This window comes from Hemiscyllium ocellatum, chromosome 24 (assembly GCF_020745735.1).
Source record: "Hemiscyllium ocellatum isolate sHemOce1 chromosome 24, sHemOce1.pat.X.cur, whole genome shotgun sequence".
Lineage (NCBI taxonomy): Eukaryota > Metazoa > Chordata > Chondrichthyes > Orectolobiformes > Hemiscylliidae > Hemiscyllium > Hemiscyllium ocellatum.
The window spans coordinates 18,349,598-18,363,028 of NC_083424.1; the positions used below are offsets into that span (position 1 = coordinate 18,349,598).

General features: G+C 40.6%; 1 protein-coding gene across 1 annotated transcript in view; it reads right to left on the reverse strand.

Annotated features, from left to right (window-relative positions):
- The window catches only part of LOC132827453 (uncharacterized), a 72,281-nt gene extending 59,304 nt beyond the window's left edge, over positions 1-12,977 (reverse strand). The window contains exons 1-6 of the mRNA XM_060844140.1: positions 12,713-12,977; positions 8,910-9,210; positions 8,114-8,289; positions 6,409-6,659; positions 3,947-4,079; positions 2,266-2,722 (exon numbers count right to left, since the gene is read on the reverse strand). Coding sequence (XP_060700123.1) covers positions 2,266-2,722; positions 3,947-4,079; positions 6,409-6,659; positions 8,114-8,289; positions 8,910-9,210; positions 12,713-12,925 — 1,531 coding nt within the window. The 5' untranslated portion in view covers positions 12,926-12,977. The remainder of the gene's footprint in view (positions 1-2,265; positions 2,723-3,946; positions 4,080-6,408; positions 6,660-8,113; positions 8,290-8,909; positions 9,211-12,712) is intronic.
- Between the last annotated feature and the right edge of the window lie 454 nt (positions 12,978-13,431).

The following is a 13,431-nucleotide window of genomic DNA, read 5'->3' on the forward strand; positions in this document are numbered from 1 at the left end:
GCTTAACAGACAATCAGTTTTTCAATGTATAATTTCAGTTACATCACACTGTTAAATTTTGCGATAAATTCTGTGTGTTAGGATTGAGCCCTCCACTACCACCCGATGAAGGAGCGACGCTCCGAAAGCTAGTGTGCTTCCAATTAAACCTGTTGGACTATAACCTGGTGTTGAGTGATTTTTAACCATATACATTCAGGACACCACCTCCTTCGTGGCATACATTTCCCTCCCCATTCCCCCATCCGCGTTCCACAGAGAGCAATCCATCCACAACTCCCTTGTTAGGTCCATACCCCGCCCCCCCCCACCCCAAAGCCAACAAACCACCCTCCACATCAGGTGCCTTCCCATGCAAGAGATGGAAAACATGTGCCCACACTTCCCACTCACCTCCAATCAAGACCCCAAAAGAACTTCTCATATCTGGCAAATATTTTCCTACACATCCAAACAACTTATCTGCTATATCCATTGCTCTTGATGTGGTCTCCTCTTACACTGAGAAGACAGGATGTCAACTCGTGGAACATTTCAGGGAACATCTCTGAGACACGCACTGCACAACCCCCTCAATCCATGCCTGACCACTTCAATTCTCCCTTCCATTCAGCCAAGGACATGCAAGTCCTGGGCCTTCTCCACCGCCAAATCCAAGCCTGGAGGAAGTCTGCCCCATTTCTGTCTTGGGACACTTCAACCACACAGCATCAAGATTGACTTCACTAGTTTCCTAATCTCTCCTTCCTCTACCTCATCCCAGATCCAACCTTCCAACTCGGCATCGTCCTCTTGAACTATCCTACCTGTCCATCTTCCATCCAACCTATCCGCTCCACCCACCCGTCCAACCTGTCACTATCAGAAGGTGAATATGTGAGTGGAGGGGAATATGTATCTGTTGGTGCTTTCCTGCTGGAGGTGGTGAAAATGGTGGCTAATGATCGTCTGGATGTGGATGCTGGTGGGGAAACTCATGTAAAGTTTTAGAGGAATCGCGTATGTAAATGGAAGGGACTGGACAAGGGGAGGGGAAAAAAATCGAGTTAAGGTTAGTAAGAGAAAGCAACATGACAATGAAAAGCTGGTGCTGATTAGCTGTAAACAGATTGTGATTAGAAAAGGAGTTGCCATGGACAAAAACCATTATATAAAGGACTGATAGTTAACTGCCAAGCTTTGCTTCAATTTTATACAAGCCAGCTTGACTCTAAACTCTCAAGAAAGTAACCAGAGAACAGCTGTCACCTATTACGTTGAGTTGAAACAGGCAGTGTATGGACATGTTAACAGGCATCATCTGAAAGGTACTCGTGATCTGGAACTATTATGAAAATATCCATTTGTTTCTGGACCTGCAGATAATCTAATCTCAATTTGAATGAGTAAATGAACTGATTAACAGACTCATTATTGTCAAAGACCTTTATTTAGCAATGTTATATATGCAGTCTATTGTGATTTTGCACAGTAAATTCAATAGTAACCTCCAAAAAACAGTGATTATTTTTTGAAAAAGGATTTAGATAGTTCTTCAAATTTCCAGATTCAAAATGATGGTCTGAATGGCTTTGTTTCAATTATAGAAATTCTACGATACAATTGACTATTGTAATACATAATATGTTCTTAGCAAATAACATTCCTACCTTACTTTAATATGTAAACAAATGTAAAGCATTCCAAACAGCAAGTAAATACATAATCTATAAAGGTACAAAATCATTCTAATAAACTACTGTAATTAAAAAGAGCTTATTAATTCACTGCTGCAGTTGGCAACGGAATTTGTGCAATTATAAAAAATGCAAATGCATGTTATTTCATTAATTTTGAGAGAAAGGCCACTTGTTGCCATCTCCAATGTGCAATGCAGAACAGACAGGAGGAGGAGCAAATTATTTCCAAACTACAGGCTAATCCCAAAAACCTCAGGCAGTGATTGGCCACATTAACTAAGCTGGAGGAGCAGTGGAATAAATCACATTCAAACAAGAAAATATCCCAAAGTATCATTCCCTGCAGTGATATGTTTCAAAATGCACAGGGTCATCCCACTTTAAATATTACTTGAAGTCTCATCTCATTCTCAACATAAATTTCATTTAAATTTTGATATTTTCAGATACATATAAATCAGTAAAAAGGATTAATATATAGTATTTATATTTACAACATGTTCCAAATAAATCCAGTTGATAAGACGTCTCATTAAAATGTGTTTTAAACATTTTAGTATTGCAGTTGGTTTTCAAGATGCCTTGCCCCCACGGAGACGCAAGTTGATGTCAATGGTACAATGTTGATCAATGCCGTAGTATTCCAGCGTGTGGCTATCTTCTAGTGTTTGTGATTGAAAGGTCAGGTAATATTGGCTTGGAGAAATGCGCTCCAGATTTTGGATCTTATTCTTCAGGCTCAAAACCTTGTCAGTCGGGGACACATTAATTTCCAGGTTACGTCCATTTGGGTGCCTTACAAATATCTCCATTGAGTTTGTCACAAGTAGGTGGAGCTTTGCATCAAAGAATATTCCAGAATCCAATAATTTGCCACCATTCAGAATGGTTTCATTGAACATCAGGCGTTGTTGGTGAACTGGAATGCTCCAGTTTTGCTGGATTTGATTCTTGATCATTAAGATGTTGGTGTCAATGTTGGCCATCAGGGGTAATGAGGAACCATTCAGGCTAATCACAGTGATTTCAAACTGTGCCACTGGCTAAAACAGGTTAAAAAAATAAATTTGATTTTGGGGCTGGAAAGACAGTTGGCTGTGTTTGTTTGTTAAATACAAATACAACAATAAGTATATTTTTCAATTTTACTCCCCATCCCTACTGATTCTTGTTGTGATGACAAATAGAACATTTGTGTCAAGCATGTTACTGTCAGTAAAGACAGAACTTGGTTCACCCCCATTTCACTATGTCTGATCTGGTACTTACTTGATGTCCCACAATCAAAATATATGGTTAGTCGGAATCTCAACAGATTCTTTGCACTTACACTCAAGTCTGCTCAATTTTTAACAAGTCGGAATCTATCATGGTAACTATTTATTCCCTCCTCTATCCAATGCCTCACCAGCTTCCCTTCAAACGTATCTATACGATTTGCTTCAACCACCTCCATTGCAGGGAGTTCCACCTTCCCATCTAGTTATGCTCTTCCCCACTTGAGGTAACATTGTCTTTGAATCCACTCAGTTAAAACCTGTCATTATTTTGATGATTACTACTGCAAAATCCCCTCTGCCCTTTTTTATTCTTACCAATTCTTTCCTGAAATGTGTACAAACATATTTTTATCACTATCCTTCTCAATATTTTCTTCATCTGCTCCAGTGTCTTTAGATCCTTTTTATAGTATCATGACAAGTTTGCATTCAGATTTCAAGTTCAACAATAAGTTGCCCACTTTTTGACTCCATGGCTCCAGGAATAAATCCTTGTGCTTGGTTTGCTTCCAGGCTGCTATCAATAATCTGTGGAGCCATTTCTGGTGATTGATGGAATTGCAATCCAGCTACCTGTGTTCCACTACCCCACCTAGTGTTCACTTTTAAAATGATAAGTGACATCCCTATTATCCCTGTCAAAATGTACAGTTTCATGTTTATCAGTATGGCTTTCTGTTTGTCAATGACTTGTTTCTTTGCCAAGTCTGTTAAAGTCCTGCTGTGATGTGCTACCATGCCCCTCAATATTGACTATACTCTGCAATCAGGTGTCATCCATAAATCGGTCATGTACAGTACTAACAGCAAAAGATCCATCACTGATCCTTGTGAAGCACGACTTCCCACCTTCTGTTTCTGTAGAACATCCAGGGTATGCTTTCTGGCTTGAAGTCAAGAGAAGGCACTGTGTAATTTAACAACTCAATGTTCAGAATTTATACACTAAACAGTGTACCGTGTCAATTGTCTCCTAAAACTATTTACCTGGATGCTCCATGCTTGGACTCCAGAGACACATGGAAAGCTGAGACATTTCATGGCCTCCTTGACCATCACGTACCATCCATCAGACGAAGCCACATTATTAGTTGGATCGGCCGGGTCAAGGATTATTGGTCTGCAAAATAAAACCACATCCAATAATTGTTATAAACCATAGACCTGAGTTTCTGAGCAAAGTAATGCTGAGTTTAATGGTGATTATTGTTATGAGTGTGGAAAGAATCCAGCAATCTGTGAAGAAGTGATGCCCCATGAGTTATGAATACCAGAATTTGCGATCCTCGGCCAAAGCTTCATTGTTCACCTCTGCAGGTATTTCAAGGACTTTCTACTTTTGCATATTACTGAGGAATTAAACTCACAGCAGGAATTGAGTGTCACAACCCAGGCACTTGCTTGCCTCAAATGTCTCAAAGCAAGTTTCATGTAGTAAACAAGAGACTGATACAGAAATTCATCAAGCAGTTCACTTTAAAAAACATTATTTTCCTTCTGCCTTCCTTCACTTCTGAGGAAACGAGCTCATTTCTTCTCACTCAGTATAATGCTCTGAAATCTCATGCCAGATAGCTTTGAATCCAGCCATTGATGAATTCAACGCATTCGCAGTCCAGATCCTTTACTTCACCTTTATCAGTGACTTTATTTGGGCTGTGATGTGCTTTCAATCCCATTCACTGGATCCAGACCAGATTCAATACATTCAACAGAGAAAGGTCTTTCTAGATGGATAATATAATCTTTCTAATCTAACAATGTTGGTAATTATATTGGTTAACACTTTTATAACGTTTGAATATTTTAAATATCCCACAATGCTCATGGGGTGGAGTAGACACTGACCAGTAATATAATGTGAAGGTTTGAACAATGGTCTCCAGGACACTATTCAAAATGGGATTAAAAGAAGTGACGATGTTTATGGGGAGCTCGATAATGATTAGATTCCCTACAGCGTGGAAACGGGCCCTTCAGCCCCTTCCCGACCTCCAAAGAGTAACCCAACCTGACCCATTTCCCTCTGACTAATGCAAATTAGCATAGCCAATTCAACTGGTCTGTGAGAGGAAACCCACGCAGACACAGGGAGAATGTACAAACTCCACACAGACAGTCGCCCGAGGCTGGAATAGAGCCAGGGACCCTAGTGTAGTGAGCTAGTAGCGCTAACCACTGAGCCACCATGCTGCCCTGAATATGGCACCAATGTGATGTAAAGTTCTGAAGAAAGGTCGCAAAACATTACCTCTGTTTTCTATCCAGAGATGCTGGCAGACCTGCTGAGTTTCTCCAGTAATTTCTATTATTTTTGTTTTCCATCTCCAGCATGAGCATTTTTTTCGTTTTATTTTAGTGTCTTAAAGCTTTGATGCTAGTGTAAAATAAGAGAAAGGACAGTACACGGGAGGTTGAGGATATCAGTTGGAACAATAGGTAGAGGGTGTTACAGTCACAAAGTACAGTAAATAAATGAGGTGTTTTGGAAGTTTGTAAACAAAGGGAAAGATTTTAAGACTTGAAAACATTAGTTGGGGAAAGAACTAGAGGCAGAGGTTTGATTTGATGTTAAGAGCATTAGAATGAGAATTTGCGAACGATAATGTAGTCCAACCTGAGGGCTCAGGAGCACATTTTCACAACAAAACCAGTGTTATGGGTTATTACTGACTCCTATCATTGATCTGTACATGCATTACATTTAAATAACAAAGTCCGCATGTCCCTTACTTGACACCCAAAGATGCCACAAGACAGGTATTAAAGATCAATTAGATCGCTAAATGTCCTGAAATCAACTTCCTTAGAAGCTTGAGAGTGCTCTTAACGAACATAGAACATTACAGTACAGTACTGGCCCTTCAGTCCTCAATGTTGCGCCGACCTGTCATACCAATCTGAAGCCCATCTAACCTACACTATTCCACGTACATCCATATGCTTGTCCAATGATGACTTAAATGTACTTAAAGTTGGTGATTCTACTACCATTGCAGGCAAAGCATTCCATACCCTTACTACTCTCTGAGTAAAGAAACTACCTCTGACATCTGTCCTATATCTATCACCCCACAATTTAAAGCTGTGTCCTCTTGTGCTCACCGTCACCATACTTGGATAAAGGCTCTCCCTGTCCACCCTATCTAACCCTCTGATTATCTTGTATATCTCTATTAAATCACCTCTCAACCTTCTTCTCTCTCATGAAAACAGCTTCAAGTCCCTCAGCCTTTCCTTGTAAGATCTTCTCTCCATAGTAGGCAACATCCTAGTAGTCTCCTCTGTACCCTTTCCAAAGCTTGCACAATCTTCTTATAATGCGGTGACCAGAACTGTACACAATACTCCAAGTGCGGCCGCACCAGAGTTTTGTCCAGCTGCAGCATAACCTCATGAATTGGAACAGTTCTAACTAGTTTAGGTTTAAAGATATTTTAAGCTTTTACCTGTGACCACGGAGTTTCTTACGTAGAAAATTTACAATGTCTTGATTGTCGACATTGTAGTAGTTGGTCCAGTAAATATGCAGATTTTGATAGTTGCAGATCAGCTCAAGGACTGTCCGGAAACCTTCAGCAGTGTCAAATCTCTTGGTCCCGTTGCCTTGCTCCCAGGCGTAGATAGTCAGCAGCTCCACCGCATACTTAGCAGGCAGGCGTTGGCCAGGAGCCAACTCAGATTTCCGTGGCTTGACACACTGAATGGTTGATGGAAAGACACAATAGGACATTAAAATTATTCATGCCAACTCCCACCTTGTACTTCTGTTTCTGCCTCTGAGAACCTTAACATTCCTGACGTGGCCTCAATTTTTCTTACATCCCCTCCCACAGACATATCTTATTTGTGTTTTGTTGTCTTTGCTTTCAGCAGAGTGGACCCATTTTCTCCTTTTCATGCCTTCATTTATAACTGGTTTTATCCCTGCCAATCTCTCCTACATCACCATTAGCCACCTTTCACCTCTTGCTCTGGGTTCCCTCACTATTTGTTTGAATCACTTCTCCTGCTCATCAGTCAACAGCATCAAAACCACAATTTTCTCATGTACAGTTGATTCCATTAATTCTGCATTTTGGAACTCTGGGTACTCAACCATTGGGTGCAGTCTTTGCCATTGAGAAGGTTAATCACGTTAATACAACTTTCATTTGCCTGTTCAAATAACCTGAGATGATCATTCCAGGCACAAAGGAATGTAAAAGATTAAGGATGAAATCCCATATCCTTGCTTTAAATATAAAACCATGTTCAAATATAGTGAATAGAATAGAATCCCGACAGTGCGGAGACAGGCCCTTTGGTCCAACAAGTCCACACCAACCCTCCGAAGAGTATCCCACCCAAGCCCATTCACCTACCCTATTATTCTACATTTACACATAACTAATGCACCTAATCAACACATCCCTGAACACTATGGGCAATTTAGCATGGCCAATTCACCTAACCTGCACATCTTTAGACTGTGGAAGGAAACCAGAGCGCCCGGAGGAACCATGTAGGCACAGGGAGAATGTGCAGACTCCACACAGAGAGTCCCCTGAGGCTGGAATCAAAACCGGGTGCCTGGTGCTGTGAGGCAGCAGTGCTAACCACTGAGCCACTGTGCTGCCCAAATATGTGCAGGTTAAAGGACTGCCCTCCAACCCTGAACTGTAATTATTTTGAATACAGCTCCTTCACACAACATGGCATCAGGGAAATTTTTCATGACGACACGAGAGAATCACGATCTGATTCTGAGATGGATTTAACCTAAGCTGAAGGTGTACAGATCTCCCCTTTCTCTAAAGTCATTCCAGCAACTTCGAGTAAAGCCAGTTTCTTGAAGAGAGGAGGTTAAATTGTTCAAGTGTTAAAAATATAGGTACTTCTTTTATATGGCTTCTGACAGCAACCAGGTCTTTTAGTGCACCTTTAGCTGAGGCTGGAAGAGCGCTGAGAGAAACAGCTCATAGGAGCACTCTTCAAAGATTCTGCCAATCCCCCTCCATGTAAACAAGCATTCGAGGCAAGTGTTTGCTGATTTTTAATAAAGATTAATCAGTCATATTTGTCAATGATGTAACTATAAAAACAACACCACCTTTTTATATGTGGCGCTACAATTCCTCTACATTCTTCTAGCTATGCCCCCCAGTCACTCACCTCTTTGTACCAATATTTTAACAGGCGAATCAAGTCTTTAAGTTTTGCATCACGTTGCTTCACAAAATTCTTCTGAAGCTCAGTAAAACAGGCAGAAAATTCACCACACGGATCACCATTTTCACTTACGAATTTCATTAGCTTGAGATGGGCTGTATTTCCATTTTTTAATTCGTCTGTAAGAAATTAAAACATTTGATGAGCAACAGAAACTGTGGCATTTGTGGTCAGATATAAGCTAGAGATTGAATACCTTAGCATTTACCTCCTTTCTCACTGTCTAAACACACCTCCCCGATTAAGCTGCAATTTACTCAACTTACCTGACTATACATGTGGTTCACAATCTGTTCTCCTGTAAACTGGAGACATTAAACGCAGATTTGATCACCACTTCAAACATCTCAGTTCAGCTTGCAAATATAAGCTAAGCCTGTCATACAAATTGACAAATTAAAATTAAGAGTCGCCACTCAACCTCTTGAGCTTGCTCCCCTGCTCAATAAGATCACAGTTCGATCTGATTATTCCACATTCTGATCTGTCTTTGATCACTTTTTCATATGCATGACCTCTATTATATTGTTAAAAAAAAGGCAATTTAAGGATGATTGCCACTACTGAGATGTTTGGGCCCAGATAAATATATAAAAGCTAATTGCTCCATCATCTTAACTAGAAACAGAACATGTTATGAAACAATGTGAATAATAGTCAATCTCCATGACTAGCAGAGGTTTGTGAAAGAACTAAAATTATACTGGAGCTTAAAAATTACACTAACATAAATTCTTACCCAGTGCATCAAAGGCTGGCAAAATATCAAATTCCACACTGTTTGAGTTTTTCTTCTTTGATTTTAGAGCAAAGTTCAATGATTTTGGTGGGACATTGCTGTTCGGTACAAAAGTTATGTTGATGTCATTAATCTTATTGGCAATGCTTGATGCACACTCTGTCAGTACTTGTTGAATTCCTTCAAGAATGTCCTGCCTCGTGTTTCTCTGCTCCTCAAAACTCTGGAAACAGTTGAGGAAGACAACAAGATCTGCATCTGAACCGTTCCTTAAAGCCGTTCCTTTTCCTGAAGACCCTCCCTGCGAGGAGAAAGGATAGAAAAAATATTTATGGACATTTCAGTGATCAGCGAATTTGGCCATTTCAGAAATTTTGAATAAATTTGTCTAAGCACTGCAGGCTATCTATACCATTCTGTTAGGGTCAGAATTCACATCGGTACACTTTTTGCAGCTATTTCCATGGTGTTTTTCTCCACTTGTCCTCTTTTTGTGAAGGTGCCATCACATGATCAGTCACAGCACTACAAGGTTGCAAGATGGAGGAAAACATTGTCTCTGTAGGAGGTGCTCTTTTTTTTTAGATATTTTCAGTTTGGGAGCTGATTTCCTTGAAGTCTTTGATCATTAATTACAGTTTTATAAACTGTTGCATTGTTTTGGAACTTTGGGGGGAAAAATGATCAAAATAATAGCACTTTAAAAAGGAGGAAGGGAGCCAAAGGCAGTGACCACATGGGAGGTGAGTCAAATGGAGCAGTAAATCTGCACAGCTGTCTGACCCAGTGGTAACCGACACAGCTAACTGCCTCTGCTGCTTGCTTTCAAGTATCTCTGCACATTGGAGGTCATCTAAAAAAAAATGAACAGACAGTGAAATTCACAACCAACCTTGGAGAAACCTTACAGCAGGGGAGCAGCAAAGTGGCTAATTTTTAAGTGTAACCTTTCTGGTTTTGTAAATCTACAATAGTGAGTAGAGTGAATTTTTATTATATGTTTTTCTTGAGATCTGTCTCTTGATTAAACTTTTAAAATACAAAAACATTGGTGCTAAGTTAGCCTGGGCATTGTTTTTAGACCAGTAAGACATGGCTATTTTCTAGGTGTGTAGATTATTAAGGTACAAAGATGTTCTTCAGTAAAGTGATATGCTCTTCCTGTCGGATATGGGTGATTAGGGAGAGCATTTATGTTACTGATGATCATGTCTGCAGGAAGTGTGTTTGGTTGTGAACCCATCGAATCACATACACTAGTTGGAGCAGCAGTTAGAGACAGTGCAGAATTTACAGGATTTAGGGGATGTGAGGGATAGCAGTTGCAGGGAGGGAGATAAACCAATGATACAATCAGGTAGATGGGTTATATCCAGACAGGGTAGGAGAGGGAGACAGGTAATGCAGGAATCTTGTGTGGCTGTCCTAATCTCAAACAAGAATGCTATTTTGGAAAATGTAGGGGTGGGGACGATGGACTCTCAGGCGAATGTACCACTGAAAACCAGGGAGGGGAGGACACACATTCAGGGAGACAGTGAGGAAAGAGATCGATCTGAGACTGGTACAGTTGGGAAAGGGGGCAAGTCTAACTGTCAGGACGGGTAGGAACAAAGCAGAGGATAAGGTAGGACTGATAAATGTAACTACCTTTACTTCAATGCAAGAGGTCTAACAGGGAAGGCAGATGAACTCAGGACATGGTGGGAACATGGGACCAGAATATTTTAGTAATTACAGAGCCATGGCTCAGGGATGGACAGGACTGGCACCTTAATGTTCCAGAGTATAGATGCTATAGGAAGGACAGAAAGAGGACCATGAGAGGAGGGAAAATGGTGATTTTGCTTAGGGGTAATATTATGCTACACTTAGGGTGAATATTCCTGGGAATAAGTCCAAGGAGGTTATTTGGGTGAAAAATAAGAAAGGGATGATCACCTTATTAGGATTAGACTATGGACACCTCAAGAGTCAGTGGGAAATTGAGAAACAAATTTGTAGGAGCTCTCCGTTTTCTGTAATAATAGGGTGGTTATGGGAGGGGATTTTAACTTTTCAAACATAGACTGGGACTGCCATAGGGTTAAGGGCTTGGATGGTGAGGAATTTGTTAAGAAATGGATGAGTTGGGCTGACGGGTCCGTTTCCATGCTATACAGCTTTATGAATCTCTGCAATTTTAACGCCTTAGTCTGTAGTTGACAGAGTGGTGTTGTCGGCCTGGGCAATATTTTGGACAGTTATTGGCAAGGTTGATGTCAAGTCAGAAGCAGTCAAACAAACCCCTGTTTATGCACAAAAATAAAATAACAAAACAAAAACTAGACCCTGTGACACCTGGCACGGTGACCTTTTTTTGAAAGTGAGCAAATTTTAAAATGGTTAAAGTCACTATGTGCCACTTTGCTGTGATTTGTTTTCTCCTTCTTCTGGTAAACGAGAGTTAATATGACAGACACGCTCGGTTGAACTTTTGGTCAAAGTGTTTCAAAATGGCCAGTGTGCCAGTTTACAAGCAACGTTGCTATGAGGCAGATAGTCAGTTAGGCTCCTTGAGGGATTTGTTAACAGGGGTATTATGGGATGGCTGAGACTTGCCTGGCAGTTTCCAGTTTCCTGATGTGACTGAGAAAAGTTCAATTACCTGGAGGTGGGAGCCCAACAACTGACCGTGGGCCCAGTGCTCTATGCAGGACAATGGGTCCTTTCCCTCTCTACATCCTATCTCTACTCTCTCCTCACAAACTACCTCCCCATCACCCTTTCCCCACCAACACCACCCGACAACCAACCTATCCCACCCAGCGCACTAACATCCTCATTGTGAAGTCCTGTTTGAATTAAAAGGTCCAGAAATCAAATTGTTAAGAATTTGTTGGGAGGCCACAATCATACTGATTTGCTGTTTTAGTTACTTCCCTGTTCCGACAACTGGATGCTTCTCTCAAGCTGAAAATCGTGTGATTAGGCCTTCAGCTTTAACAGTCTGTTAGCTGCTCTTAACAGGAACTATCTCCATGTCAATTTCAAGAGATCCTTGATCAAAAACCCAAAGAACTAACTTCTAAAGTCCCAACTCCTATTATCTGCCCACAAAGACAAAATTGTACCCACTATGTTCTTTCTTCATTTTAACTGACTGTAGATTGAGTGCATGACAGCAGAATTGGTGCAATGCAGCAAAAGGAGGGGTGTGCCACTCTTGCCCCAGAATGTTGGGTATATTGTACTGCCAACTTCTGCTTTGAAAGTGTGTTATCACTTTAAGAATTCAAACTATTTTTGATTTCAGAAGAAGATTTACACCACCATACAATAATTTACTTTTGACTGAAGAACAACTGAAAATAACGATTAAAGAGAAACAGACTTGAAGTGAGTCTACCCTTCAGCAGAAATACATTGAAAGCTGCAGAATCTTTAAAACAAGCTGACATTTTAGGCTGAGAAAAACACTTTTAGTCTGATTTTCCTGGTGATTTGTGTCAGTGCCTGGCACACCTACTCCATTTAAATGCACAGAATTCACAGGAAATATTGACAATCCCACCTCATCCCATTCATTTAAATTGAAATCATGGGACCCCATAATTTCCTTTGAAACTCTATCTCACATCAGGTTCCAGTCCTTTGGAAAGAAGGAAGGATAACATAGGCAACTTGAAAGTTAATATTGAAAATCTCACAACCATAATAAAATTCAGCTTCATTCTGAAACATTTACAAAGTTCAGAGTATTGTAAGTAGTCATTTCCTGTAAACACTAATCTGTATACTGTGTTAAACACAAAATAACTTACTTTGACGGCTCTGATAACTTTGATCCCCGGTTGTTTGATAAAACATCGGTTCTTTAAAAAATCACAGATTCTGTGTACTGCATTTCTCACTTCAATATTAAATTCATTCGGCTCCAGGTTTTGTTTAATGAAATCATCCAGCCTCCTCGGTTCAGTTGTGTACAAATCCAAATCCATCCTTCCAGCTTTCACACAAAGTAAAGTTGGTGTCATCAGAAGCTCTCTTCCTCCCTCTACAAGGATTTCAGTGAGTCCCTCTCTCACTGCACCCCCCAGGTCATCTCCTCTGCACAGAAGCTCTTCAGCCACGTTCTACCTCCTTCCACCTATCCCACCTCCATCGCCCCTCCCCCTAGTCCCTCCTCCCTACCTTTTATCTCAGCCGGCTTGGCTCTCTCTCTCTTATTCCTGATGAAGGGCTTATGCTCGAAACGTCGAATTCTCTATTCCTGAGATGCTGCCTAACCTGCTGTGCTTTGACCAGCAACACATTTGCAGCTGTCATCACAGCTCTTATAAACCAGCTGCAAACTCCGCCCACATATAATTCGAGAAAAATAGTGAGAGCCAGTTACTAAGACTTTCCATCAAATCGAAGTGACACGTCATTGTTTTATGTCTCTGCCCAGTTCAAAGTTTACATTTGTGAATTATTTATTTGGCACTTGATTCTAAGTCAATACCAAATTGGTTTCAATTTCCTCAGAAACTTAGCTTAT